Source organism: Patella vulgata, chromosome 6, assembly GCF_932274485.2.
Source record: "Patella vulgata chromosome 6, xgPatVulg1.2, whole genome shotgun sequence".
Taxonomy (NCBI): domain Eukaryota; kingdom Metazoa; phylum Mollusca; class Gastropoda; family Patellidae; genus Patella; species Patella vulgata.
Window position 1 is genome coordinate 70743582 of NC_065884.2, and position 13060 is coordinate 70756641.

General features: G+C 36.4%; 1 protein-coding gene across 1 annotated transcript; it reads left to right on the forward strand.

Annotated features, from left to right (window-relative positions):
• Positions 1-345: 345 nt before the first annotated feature.
• On the forward strand, positions 346-10781 carry LOC126825532 (proline-rich transmembrane protein 1). The gene is made up of 4 exons (XM_050555187.2): positions 346-506; positions 1769-1992; positions 5164-5292; positions 5877-10781. The coding sequence occupies exons 1-4, from the start codon at positions 488-490 to the stop codon at positions 6060-6062; spliced, it is 558 nt and encodes a 185-aa protein (XP_050411144.1). The 5' UTR covers positions 346-487; the 3' UTR covers positions 6063-10781.
• Positions 10782-13060: the final 2279 nt, after the last annotated feature.

Here is a 13060-nt window from a genome sequence, read left to right on the forward strand (position 1 = left end):
ATACTATCGGTGTAGACTGGAATAACCAGACGCTAGAGATTACCATTCGATTGAGACACTGAAGTATTTAATCGAAAATAACTGATTTCGAATGAGAGTAAAAACAGAAACAATTGAATGTAAATCAGTTTATATACAATCAGATTACATTTGTCTCAATTTCTAGGTCCCAAATATTAGCGATTTAGCTCCTTTAAGAAAACATTGGAGAATTTAGAGACGGGCTCAGGGACAATGCCCAGTCCACTCTAACTAGTATGCCTCAACAAAAGGTTTCATTTAGTGGTCTGAACCTAATCGTGTACAGAGTTATCCAGCCTGAAAAACAAAACAAGAAGTGAGTGTGCAGAGGGCGTGACGGGTTGTTTTCATAGAAGACTATTAAACGATTGCAAATCCTGGTTGAAATTTCGCAATATTTTTATCTCATTTTTTGAGTATTTAATTTAGTCAATTTGAAACTACTTGACAACTGAATAATTACACCATGGACAAAGCCGCCGAAGGTATGTACTCTGAAACGTGAATATCTTGTCTTAGTAGTTTCGATGTAGATAGTATAGTGTGAATTTCGGCTTCGAGAAGCGAAACGTCAAAAGGTGCTTTTGATTCCGGTTGTCATTTTATATTAGTTGCAGTGACCTAGATCTAATAAATAACAAATCAAGTAAATTTTTTATTTATATTATATATATACAAAACAGTCAGGTGTTAAAAATAAAAAAGTAGGCCTAATAACTCAAAACACGTCTATGTTTTTATGTCATGTAGAAATGGCAATCTAACTAATCAATCCATCCTTTTTCACAATTTTCCAACAATAGGCCCTATAATCCTATTGAGGAAGCCAATGTTGACAGATACTAGATACAAAAATGAAAGAAAGCTACCACTAAGCAATTGATGGGTGGTCGAATTTTCCAATAACATTCAATAACTACTACGGTACTCCAAAATTGGCATTCATGTTTGATGTGACTCCCATTTTTGTGTTATATAGTTATCGGTTTTAATCTTAAATACCTGACCCAAACCCTAACCCTAATAGAAAGTAGGAAGTTCCATGTGGACACAGTACGGACGGCTATCTGCTAGTTTTTCGGTGTAAAATTGATGGGAATAGAAAAGGGAGTCAGATCAAACATGATCGCCCGAAAATTCAGACTTTGGTGGAACCACTAAATAACAATTTAGTTGAAAAAGTGCCAGCTTTGTGCTTGTCTAGGCCTATGTGATTTGTGTTGATAAAGTATCATAAAGAACATATAATGTATGCTTTCATTGTATGCAACAAATAACTATTATAAATAAATCTATACAACACTAGCAGATGAAAGAAGTCAGTTTATATACATAATGTTTATTAGATTATTAGTTCATTAAAATTGCTAGTAAATAGTAATCAGACATTAAGTCATTAAGTAGGTGTTCACTACTTGGTGATAAAACAGTGAGTATTGAATGATACATCACTATTTTCCAGGTTTGTGTATTCAATAGTGATTGGTGTTTACTGTTATAAATAGTCACGCTTTTACACCAGTAGTGACATCTTTTGCAGCTAGTTACATGCCTACTATTTAATGACAACTGTATAAATTCTAACCACTGTCTATACATAATTAGTATACATACTAAACATTAGTTTATAATAATAACCACTTATATGATTTAATGGCAAAAATTGTCATTAAAAGATCAAGGTTCATAAGTCAACGATATCAGCTTACCAGTGGAACATAATTAATCGTTTTGTTTATGTTTTCAGCAACTCAACATCCACCAAGCTATAATGAAGCTACTACTGATGGACAACAGCAAGGCTATCCACAGAAGTTTCCACCACAGGGGCAGTATCCTCCACAGGGACAGTATCCACCACAGGGACAGTATCCACAGCAGGGGCAGTATCCTCAACAGTATCCAGCTGGTCAAGTAGGGTATCCACCACAGTATACCCAATATGGCCACCCTGGATACACTAATGTTGTGGTAAGTTGCTTCACATTTCTCTTTTTGGTTCTTGTACAACATAGATTACAGTTATATTTACCAGTCTTGTGTGATTGGCAGGGAAATTGATATAATAATAATAATACTGATAAATTTATATAACGCCTCTCATCTAGAATTGTTCTACATACTCGATGGCGCTGAGGTGCAATGTCACATTTGGTATTCACAAATGAATAAGTGAGTCTTCAATAATGATTTAGAGGACGCTAATGTTCTGGCTTCCTTTAATGTTGCTGGGAGTTTATTCCATTGGATAGGTGCTGCCACTGAAAAAGCCCTATCACCACAGGACACTTTTAAAGTTTTTGAAACGATATACCGTTACTTAACTTATCGTTGGTAGGGAGTCAAAAGGTCGTATCTGGATTTTGCGAAATTGTTCAGGAGAGCCAAAAAACACACAGAGGTTAAGAATCAAAATGTCTAATAAAACCGTCACGTCAAAATGTCGTATGTAAAACGTCGTATTTCTGAAGCTTTTCTGAAATATTTCTGTACAAAGTGTATGTGAAGCCATTAAAACAATATGTAACTATCCGCACGTATCAAGCTCAAAATTTAGTGCAGAAATAAAGAGTGAAAGCTAGTTATTTACAATTTTATACGGCAAAGACGTATCTCCGGAAAAGATTCACCTTTACCTGCTTCAATTTCGTAGAATTCACACAGTAGACACCCAACAATAATTTCTATAATGCATATTCAACTATAAAACAATACTGGCTACATTTCTTTTGATTGTAATACTTTGGTTAGACACAAAGTTGATTTTTTAAAAAAAATATGACATTTTCACGCTTGATATTTTTTTTTTTTTTTTTTTGAACACCCCATATACGACATTTTGAAACAATAACTATAAACCTCTTTTTATTGGCCTAGAAATACGACAACTAGATGGAAAGATCCGCAAGAAAATTCTCATTCTGAAGAAGCAAAAAAGTGAATTTCACAAAATATGCAAGATACGACCTTTTGACTCCCCACCCACATTATGCTGTCTGTCTACATCAGTGATTCTCAACCAGTGTGCCACGAGAACGGCACACTAAGAAAATGCTGAAAACCATGTGATCCCAATTGAGTATGAATTCAATGGTGTCTACTGATAAGTTCATAGCTCTTTTTTTTCTTTATTTAATTTGAGTCATTTTATGTGTCTATGACTAGTCTGTGTCTACGGTTGTGTGCCGTCTATGACTTCCCATGTTTTTATCTTGCAAAATTCAAATATTTTTCATATATATTTAGCCAGGTGTGCCGCTATTTTTTTATGTGTTCCAAGGTGTGCCATTGGCAAAAAAAGGTTGAGAACCACTGGTCTATAATTAACTCCACTTGAGAACAGACACTAAACTACTTGACTGACATTTTAAGTCCTAAGTCGTCGATTTTAGTCGAAAACACTAATACTTTAGTTAGAGAATTTTGAGAAATATTTATTCCGCTTTCATTTAATTAAATTAAACATGTTTGTTTAATCTTTGTGTGTATGATGACAGACAGAGAGATATAGAAACGGGGTTTGACATCCCGTTGATATAAACTAGGTAATTTCGGGACTAACGCATGGTTTAATTTTATTTCAATAATTCGCTCGCGCGTAGCGGTCTTTAGCAGTGGGGGGAAACCGGAGGACCTGAAGAAAACTCAAGAGGTTTGACAGGCGACCCTACTCCTTGTCACATGCAGGCAGAGAATCGAAACTATGCCACTTGACTCAAATGACAAATCTTCTGATCCAAAGCTAATGCGTTAAGGCCAAAAAACAAAAATGTTATATTTCCGGTAACCCGACCGACCCATTTCAAAACCTGCCGACTCAATTTTTTTTTTTAGTGTCAAGGGAAATAAAAAACTTGTTTGTTCAACGAGCGACCGTTCAAAATACTCTAAGCGTACCGGATTCGTGAAAATGGCTTTATTATTTGTTGCTATAAATGGATATAATTGTCATCATTCTTTGAATCTGCATTCACCGATCGGAATAAGCGGGTACTGTACAGCGAACGATTATTAAGAACTGTCATACTGTTGACGCAAGATTGCTAACTGACGTGAAAATCGAGACTACAGGTTTCGACGGTTTCGTATAGATTTAACACTGCACATCCCGAAAAGCCATAAACCTCACAACCTTCGTTCTAATAAGTAACGGCATGCAATTTGACAAAAACAAGCTAACATATATTTCAAACAGGTGGATAGGATCTGCTCAATTGGTATTTAAAACAAGACAAATAAATTTATTACGGACCTATTTCGTGCGACGGCACGATATGATTTTTTAAGTTTTCATCGCGAGTTCTTTCCCTTGAACAAAATGGCCTCCCAACGCTATTTCTTTTAGCATAGAGCGATTAAAAAGTCCATTTGCCCCCTAAGAGAATATTTAAATCATAATCTAGACCCTGGGCCCTGATACATTTTAAACAATTATCCAAGAATTCCATCCACCAATCTATTCATGCTTCATGTTCCTCGGCGCCGACTCAACCTAACATAAAATTGAAGATTTTCGCACAAAATGTTATGTTACAGTACATCTACTAGATCTAACAATGTAACCCTACCCTATTTTCTATCCGTTACAGGAAACAGAACCCTTTTTTTTTGGCCTAACTATTCATCCACCAAGGCAATGTTCTGCCCCCTCTCGTAAAAGACAAATGCAAATCACCTGTAAAGCTTACTTACTCTTAAGAGATAGGTGAATAACTTTTCCAATCTGATTAAAATATAGATCTATATTTCGTTTCGTTTTTTTATACTTTCGATGGCCTACACTACATGAAGATCTGACCAGTTGATTTGGGAGGTCGCGTCAGAGGTCATATGAGCGCCTTTTCACCCTATGATGTCAGACATTTGATTAACCAATCAGCATTGATGTTTCTAGTGGATTACCCATAGTTCCATGCACCGCACGGCAAAAGCTCGCTGTAACAGACCATTTCATTGGCTAATCCCTCGTTTCAACCAGAATGCGGGTTGTTATATAAAAAGTCTTCCAGTTCCTTGTGTAGTAAAGACAAGTAAAATGAAAACTATACCGGTATAAAAACGAAATGGGATCTGTGTTTTAATCATATTGATAACTTTTCTGTACTAACTGTAAATAACTTCTAATTAAAATATATTTTGTAGGTTTCCCAGCCTCCACCAGCAATGGCTGTTACTGGACCACCGCCACAAGACCACATGTGTGCTGCCGTTTTCGTCACTTTGTGTTGCTTTTGGCCTACTGGTATTATTGCTATAATCAAGGCTATGGATGTAAGTACATTTATTCTCTGGTTATACAAGGCTATTAATGTATTCTCTGGTTATACAAGGTATTCTCTGGTTATACAAGGCTATGAATGTATTCTTGGTTATACAAGGCTATGTATGTATTATCTGGTTATACAAGCCTATATATGTATTCTCTGGTTATACAAGGCTATGTATGAATTCTCTGGTTATACAAGGCTTTAAAATACAGAATCTGGTTCTATACAATTAGTTTTCTTCTAGCTATTCTGCATCTTTCTCTTGGGGTCACGCTCTTCATCCATGGAGGCCAACAGCTCATGCTTTCAATCAAATAGCATGATGGAGTTTATATCTAGGTTCACCCATGAAGGCCAACAGCTCGTGCTTTCAATCAAATAGCATAAAGGAGTTTATCTATGTTCACTCATGGAGGTCAATTTGTTGATGACTTCTGAACCAAATTAATTCATTTAAAAGATTTGACTGCCACATTGTTGAATATGTTATCAGATGAATAAATAATGCTTTCAATTTTCTCCAAGAGTGTAACCATTAAAGACAAATAACGAAATTTGGTTGATGTATTTTTGGGTTGTTTGTTTCAGGCCAGAAATGCCTTGGAAAGAGGTGATCTGATGACAGCCCAGAATTCAGCTCGGTCTGCTAAACAGATGGTGACAATCAGCGTCATCGTCGGTATCATCTCCATCATTGTCGTGGGTATTTTGGTCGGAGTGTATGTAGGCGTTATTTTGGCACAAATTAACGACAGCAGCAGCTATAACTATTAAACTAGCTGTTATTGCGTAACTTTCGTTGACCAAGAAATTTACTGGAAATAGACCCAGTACATAATTCTATTAATTAGAGATAAGTTTCTAAGGCTTCTTTTGATTGGTCGGTTACCATCTAATGGTTATCACTATTTGACGTAAACCAATCAAGACAAACCTTAGAAAAAAAAATATTTTAGCAACATAAACTACATTTGTGTTTGACCATATTTTAACCTCCCTTTAATTTGTGAAATATTCATTTAGCCTGAATTTAATATTGAAGTCTCTGATTGTCACTTTTAGTGATTGTTGTTTCCTTGAAAAGGTTCAAATACTCCTTGAAAATCCTGGAAGAATGAAAATGTGAATTCCAGTACTGGAAAAATCCTGGAAAAACAAGATTGAAACTCCTGGAAAATTAATATTTGTGGTTTCGCTATAATTTTAAGGTATAAAACTGTGATATAGTTGAATCTCGAATGCTTGGTTACCACTATCACGATTCGTGCTACGAATGAAATCGTGGTTTTTCATTGTGGAGTAATCAAAGACTTAAAATGTCAGTCAACTAGCTTAGTGGCTGTAGTGTTCCCAAGCTGAGCTAACCGTAGACAGGCATCCTAAGTTTAGTATATAAGAAATACATGACAATCAGTAACTTTAATACAGATTCAAATTTTAGATAAAGAAAAAATATGCTATACACGCAAGGGCGGATCCAGGGGGTTGCATAATTAATGCTTTACATCAATAAAATTGAATCACATGTAATCCTATTAATTCATTATAAAAATTGACCTCAAACAGGGTGTTGGATTTCTCTCTTTAAAAAGGTCAGTGTGGATGATGGCATAATGCATTATCAACTGTCAAATTTCCTTAACAGGAACCGGGCAAACCCACTCCTGCAAAAATTCCTGGATCCGCCCCTGACAAGGTGTCTTTAATCACACAATATTTTACTACAAATTTTTATGTTTTAACGACTTTTCATAATTATTTATCAATCTGATTAATACACAGATCTAAAATTTGTTTTTATACTTTCGATGTTCTGTGCTTCATATATGTGGGTTGGGTGGCCGAATGGTTAACGCATGCTGTATCAGAAGGTCTGTCATTGAGTCAACTGGCATGGTTTTCAATTCCCCAATTGTATGTGACACGGAGTAGGGTCGCCTGTCCAACCTCATGGGTTTTTTTTCTGAGTCCTCCGGTTTCCTTCCACTACTAAAGACCCACATGTGCATTCAAATTATTAAAATAAAATTGAACCATTAGTCCTGAAATGACCTTATGAAGGTTAAACCCTCTATCTCTCTCTCTCTCTCTCTCTCTCTCATTGGTTTATCCTATACACAATACAGGGGATGCTCGATTCACAGTCCAGAACGTCCCGAATTGACAGAATTGCAATCGAGTAACGCGGAATTCAGTTCTGTCACAGTTCTGTCAGTCCCGACAACAGGGGTGGTGTGAGTAGAATCGTGACGTAACTATAAGGTTCCGTCTGCATGGTTGGTTGAGATATTAACTTATTCAGTCGACGCATGCGTTGTAGTCCGAAATCCACCTTTTCACTTGATTGTCACTATTTGTGGGATTGAAGGAATTCAATTCCGGAACGTTCAATCGAGTACCCACACAGAGTTGTGAAGACAATTAGACGAATTATAAAATAGCTAAACCAAATAGGAACTGTGTATTCCCTGCAATATAACCCTTTGACTTAACTTTCCACAAACGAACAAATTAGGTACCTTGTCTTGCTGCTGCATCACAATCAGGGGAATCAAACGTTAACCCACCCACGACCAAAACAAATTAGGAACTGTAATTTAATCAGATTGAACTATTCATTGGATGCCTTGAAAACCGTAAAATGTCCACATGACACTTGTACAAGTTTCTATTTTGCATAATTTTTATATCGCGTTAATGTAAATTACAAGCTTGATTATATAAATCTTAACAATTTTTAAAAATCTTATTAACAATTAAATTTGTCCTGTGTCAAAAAATAAATGAAAAATTGCCCTATTTTTCTTACAAAGCTAACCTCCGTTTTTTTCTAAGAGTAGAATTACTGGGTACATATTCTTTTGTGAAGTAATATATATTGAACTGTAGAATGAATATCAAGCGTTGTCTTTATGTGTTCATTTTGTTCTTGTTAATCAATATTTAAATGTAATGATATTATATTGAATGGTACTTCTAATATTTGTCATAATATTTTTAATGATGGTGGGTTCCATAGGCTACAAATAATAATAAATGTTATTCTATAACTACATGCTAATACAAGCAAATATCATTGAATACAGCCGTTGAATACAGCCATTGAATAACCTATGGCTTGGACAGGTACTACTTTTGCCCAGAAGTGACGTCGCTTTCAGAATTACGTCAAACTGTAATGACGTCACCACTAGGCAAACAAAATTTTTGTGGAACCTATGATGAATTTTAACGTTATTGGTGATGATTTTTTTTTTTGTTGATAATCTAGATAAAACAGTGTATTTTGAGATTTGCATGTAGTTATAGAATAAAAACAGAACTCATTGACCATTGAATACCGCTCGGGTTATTCCTTGGTTCACTCGAGTGTAACCCTGCCCCTGCTCATTTGGACTAGCGCACAGTGCTCATTTGGACTAGTGCACAGTGCTCACTCGGACTAGCGCACCGTGCTCACTCGGACTAGCGCACAGTGCTCACTCGGACTAGCGCAAAGTGTTCACTCGGACTAGCGCACCGTGCTCACTCGGACTAGCGCATTGTGCTCACTCGGACTAGCGCACCGTGCTTACTCGGACTAGCGCACAGTGCTCACTCGGACTAGCGCAAAGTGTTCACTCGGACTAGCGCACCGTGCTCACTCGGACTAGCGCACAGTGCTCAAGGTTTCTCTTAAGCATCTGTTCGCTTTGATTTGTATTTTACTTTTAAATTTATATATTTTAAAATTTACTATAAGGATTTAATTTAAAGGGCGTTTGATTTTTTGTAATTAAACTTAGAAAATAAGGTTGTCATGGTTGTATTTCTCTCTGTGTATACGCGCAAGCGAATTATTGAAATAAAATTGAACAATATGTTAGTTCCGAAATGACCTAATTTGTGCCGTCGACATTAAACCCCATTTCTCTATCTCTATCTTTGTAAAGGAACTGGAATCTCGACTAATCGTTCCGATGGGACAGAACACTTGAGGTCCGCCTATGAACAGGGGCTGAATTAACCATTAACCAAAATAAGCATGCTTTGTTAGATTCCAAATTTAAAATATTTAATTCAAAATTTTTTTGTTGTTTTCATCTTTTCTTACTGTTATCTCGCAATTATAAAAAACTCTAACCACGTGGCTTGACGGTTGTTTATGATTTATTATTGGTTGTATTTTAAAATGGGGGAACCAAAATCTTTTTAAGTGCTTAGAGTCTCAAGAGATCTTAATCTGACCCTGCCTATGTACATATTGACAGTTAATGAGGAGCAGGTGGAAAACGCTGCCTTCCTGGCAAAATTCTCCTACATTTGGCACATGTACTATAGAAGTAGAAATGTTTGTCTCGATATATCAAGAATATTATGTTAATGGAACAGTAATCCCCATTCCATTTTTAGAAATGTTTTTTGAAATGCATAATTATTTTTAAGACATAGATTTAAATTAAGAAAGACATTTTTATTGTTATTTTATATTTATCAGAGGAACCAGTCTGATTAAAATAATGGGCCCTTATTCACGAAAACTTAAACTAAGATACAATCGAAATTTTAAAAAATACTGCAATTCGATTGGCTGACCAGTAAAATCAATTTGCATATATCCAATTTGCATATTGGTCAGCCAATCGAATTGCAGTATTTCTTAAAATTTCGATTGTATCTTAGTTTAAGTTTTTGTGAATAAGGGTCCAGATCTAAATTTCGTTTCGTTTTTTTATATTTTCGATGGCCTGCACTAAATGAAGATCTGACCAGTTGTAATGGGAGGTCACGTCAGGGGTCGTACGAGTGGCTTTTGACTCTATGATGTCAGATATTGATTAATCTGACGTATCTAGGGCTTTACCCATAGTTCTGTGCAGAGCAAGCCAAGAAATCCCTGTAACAGACCGTTTCATTGGCCAATTCCTGACATCAACTAGAACGCCTGTTATATAACAACTCTTCCAGATCCTAGTGTAGTAAAGACAAGTAAAACGAAATTTTGAACTATAAAAATGAAACGAAATAGGACCTGTGTATTAATCAGATGGTTGAGGAACATGCCTTCTGTGACGGTAATAGCGGGGGTGGGGTGGGGGGTTCAGGGTGTTTTTACTGTATTACTTTACTTACACTGATATATATATATATATGACCCGCTCCCGCGAAAAATAGCGCTTGTCGCACAACTTTATTTTGTACTAGGGGCACAAAAGCAGAAACTGTATATATGCCTTCATCTTCGTGTTGCAATGAATGAGCCAAACTTCAGATGATACGACAAATTTAAAATAAATTGCATTTTCAGACTGTGGACTATTCAAATATTCTGCCAGCTCTATTTTTATAAAAATGACCAAGAGCCTGGTTTTGTGGGAGTATCTCACATATTCTAAACAAAAACAACCTGAGCTCACCTGTAGATTTGATGTTTTATTGATTATTTACTTATATTTTGTTTTTAATATACTTGTACAAGTTGTCAATAAATTATATATATATATATACTGTCAACTTTAGTTGTCTTCTTTCACCTAGAGGGAGCCATGGGGGCTATGTGAGTAACACGCTGGCTCGCTAACCTGGAGGTTGTGGGTTCGCTCCCAGTGTTGCCTGAGAAAGTTCAACAGGATTTTTTTCGATGTAGTTTCCCCTTGTCAGTTGTGCAGGACAAAGGGCCTGACAAAGACAGTGTCTAGTCGTTGGGATGAGATGAAAAACCGAGGTTCATTGTATATATTGGCATGCACGTAAAAGATCCCTTGGCAGTTGTGATTCAAAATAAGAGTAGGTCATAGTGCCGCTGTCTGGGCAAAATTTTCTGTCTTCATTAGCCCAGTCGGAGCAGAACAGTAGGATGTTAGAGAGAGAGAGAGAAATTGGGTTTAACGTCCACTCGACACAAACTAGGTCATTTCGGGACTAACATATGGTTTAATTTTATTTACATAATTCGCTTGCGCGTAGGGGTCTTTAGCAGTGGGAGGAAACCGGAGGACCCGGAGAAAACCTACGAGGTTGGACAGGCGACCCTACTCCTTGCCACGTACAACCGGGGATTCGAAACCACGCCAGTCGACTCAATTACAGACTTTATGATACAGCGCGCGCACGCTAACCATTCAGCCATCCAACCCCCCCCAGTAGGATGTTAAACCCCATTTTATTTGTTTTACCCAGTGTGGGATTGGGTGGCTGAATGGTCTAACCTGTTCGCTATAGATCATAAGGTCTGTCATTGACAAGGAGTAGGGTTGGCTGTCCAACCTCGTGGGTTTTCTCCGGTTTCCCCCCATTGCTAAAGACCCCTATGTGCAAATGATTTATTGAAATAAATTTGAAGCATAATGTTAGTCCCAAAATGACTTGGTTTGAGTGAATAAACCCCATTCTCTCTCTCTCTCTCTCTCTCTCTCTCTCTCTCCTACCCAGTGATCCTTACAATAGGGCGATTATTCAAATTTATTTTATGATCAGTAGTGGAATACCGCGTTTTATCAGTGAAATAAAAGTGTTATTCCATGTTAGTCCATGTTGTTTTTACCTAAAATGATTGTAAAATCATAAAATAAATAGAACATTTGTCGTTTTGTCGTGAATAACATATTTTATTTCATCTCTAAGCAAGAAAACGTTTATATTTTCACTCATGCTACGCATTCGTGAAAATATAAGTTTTCTTGCTTCTCGAAAAATAAAATATGTTATTCACGACAAAACGACAAATATCCTCTATGTATTTTAATTATATGTAATTTTATCAGAATAACAATTTTTTTCCCATATTTCATATCAAGTATGCTCTTTGTTATCCTGTTTTCATTACATGTAATTTTATCTGAATAACAATTTTTTTATCCTCATTTCTTATCAAGTAGGCTTTGTTGATTGTTGCCTCGTTTTATTATGTGAATGTAACAGTCTTTGTAAATATCCTATAATATTTATGTGGTAGTTGTACCCAACTAGAAGTGTGAGAGAGAGAGAAATGGGGTTTAATGTCCACTAACACAAACTAGGTCATTTTGGGACTAACATATGGTTCAATTTTATTTCAATAATTTGCTTACGCGTAGGGGTCTTTAGCAATGGGAGGAAACTGGAGGACCCGGAGAAAACCCATGAGGTTGGCCAGGCAACCCTACTCCTTGTCACATACAACTGGGGAATCGAAACCACTCCAGTTGACTCAATAACAGACCTTACAAACAACGTGCACATGTGAACCATTCGGCCATCCAATCCCCCTATTAGAAGCGTGTAATACATGTAGGGGGTTGGATGGCCGAATGCCTAGCACGTGCGCGCTGTATCATAAGGCCTGTCATTGAGTCCTCCGGTTTCCTCCCACTGCTAAAGACCCCTACGCACAAGCAAATTATTGAAATAAAATTAAATCATATGTTAGTCCCGAAATAAACTAGTTTGTGTCGAGGGGACATAAACCCCATTTCTCTCTCTCTCTCTCTCTGTAATACATGTAGTAGTTTATTAGTAATAAATTACCAAAAGAAAAATAGATCAAATTAAGGTAGAGATCATCATATTTATCTGTGTTAGGATACTGCGGCACTTCATTTATCTAAATCAATTTGATGTAGTTGTTGTATACCAAACTCCTAAGTCGAGGCCAGCATATTTGGTGACACTTTCAAGCGATTATGTAGAGAAAAATACACAAGGCAAAGTTGACTAGAAATGACATTCGTTGCATTAAATGAGTTTGAAACGTACTTTGTTTCAGTTTCATATTATGTTCACACAATATTTCCAACAAAGAGATGTAAGAAATG

Bases quoted from the DNA above. Each gene is read 5' to 3' on its own strand.
- LOC126825532 (XM_050555187.2), top strand. The intron at 1,993-5,163 runs GTAAGTTGCTTC...TATATTTTGTAG, and splicing joins CTGGATACACTAATGTTGTG to GTTTCCCAGCCTCCACCAGC. The intron at 5,293-5,876 runs GTAAGTACATTT...TGTTTGTTTCAG, and splicing joins CTATAATCAAGGCTATGGAT to GCCAGAAATGCCTTGGAAAG.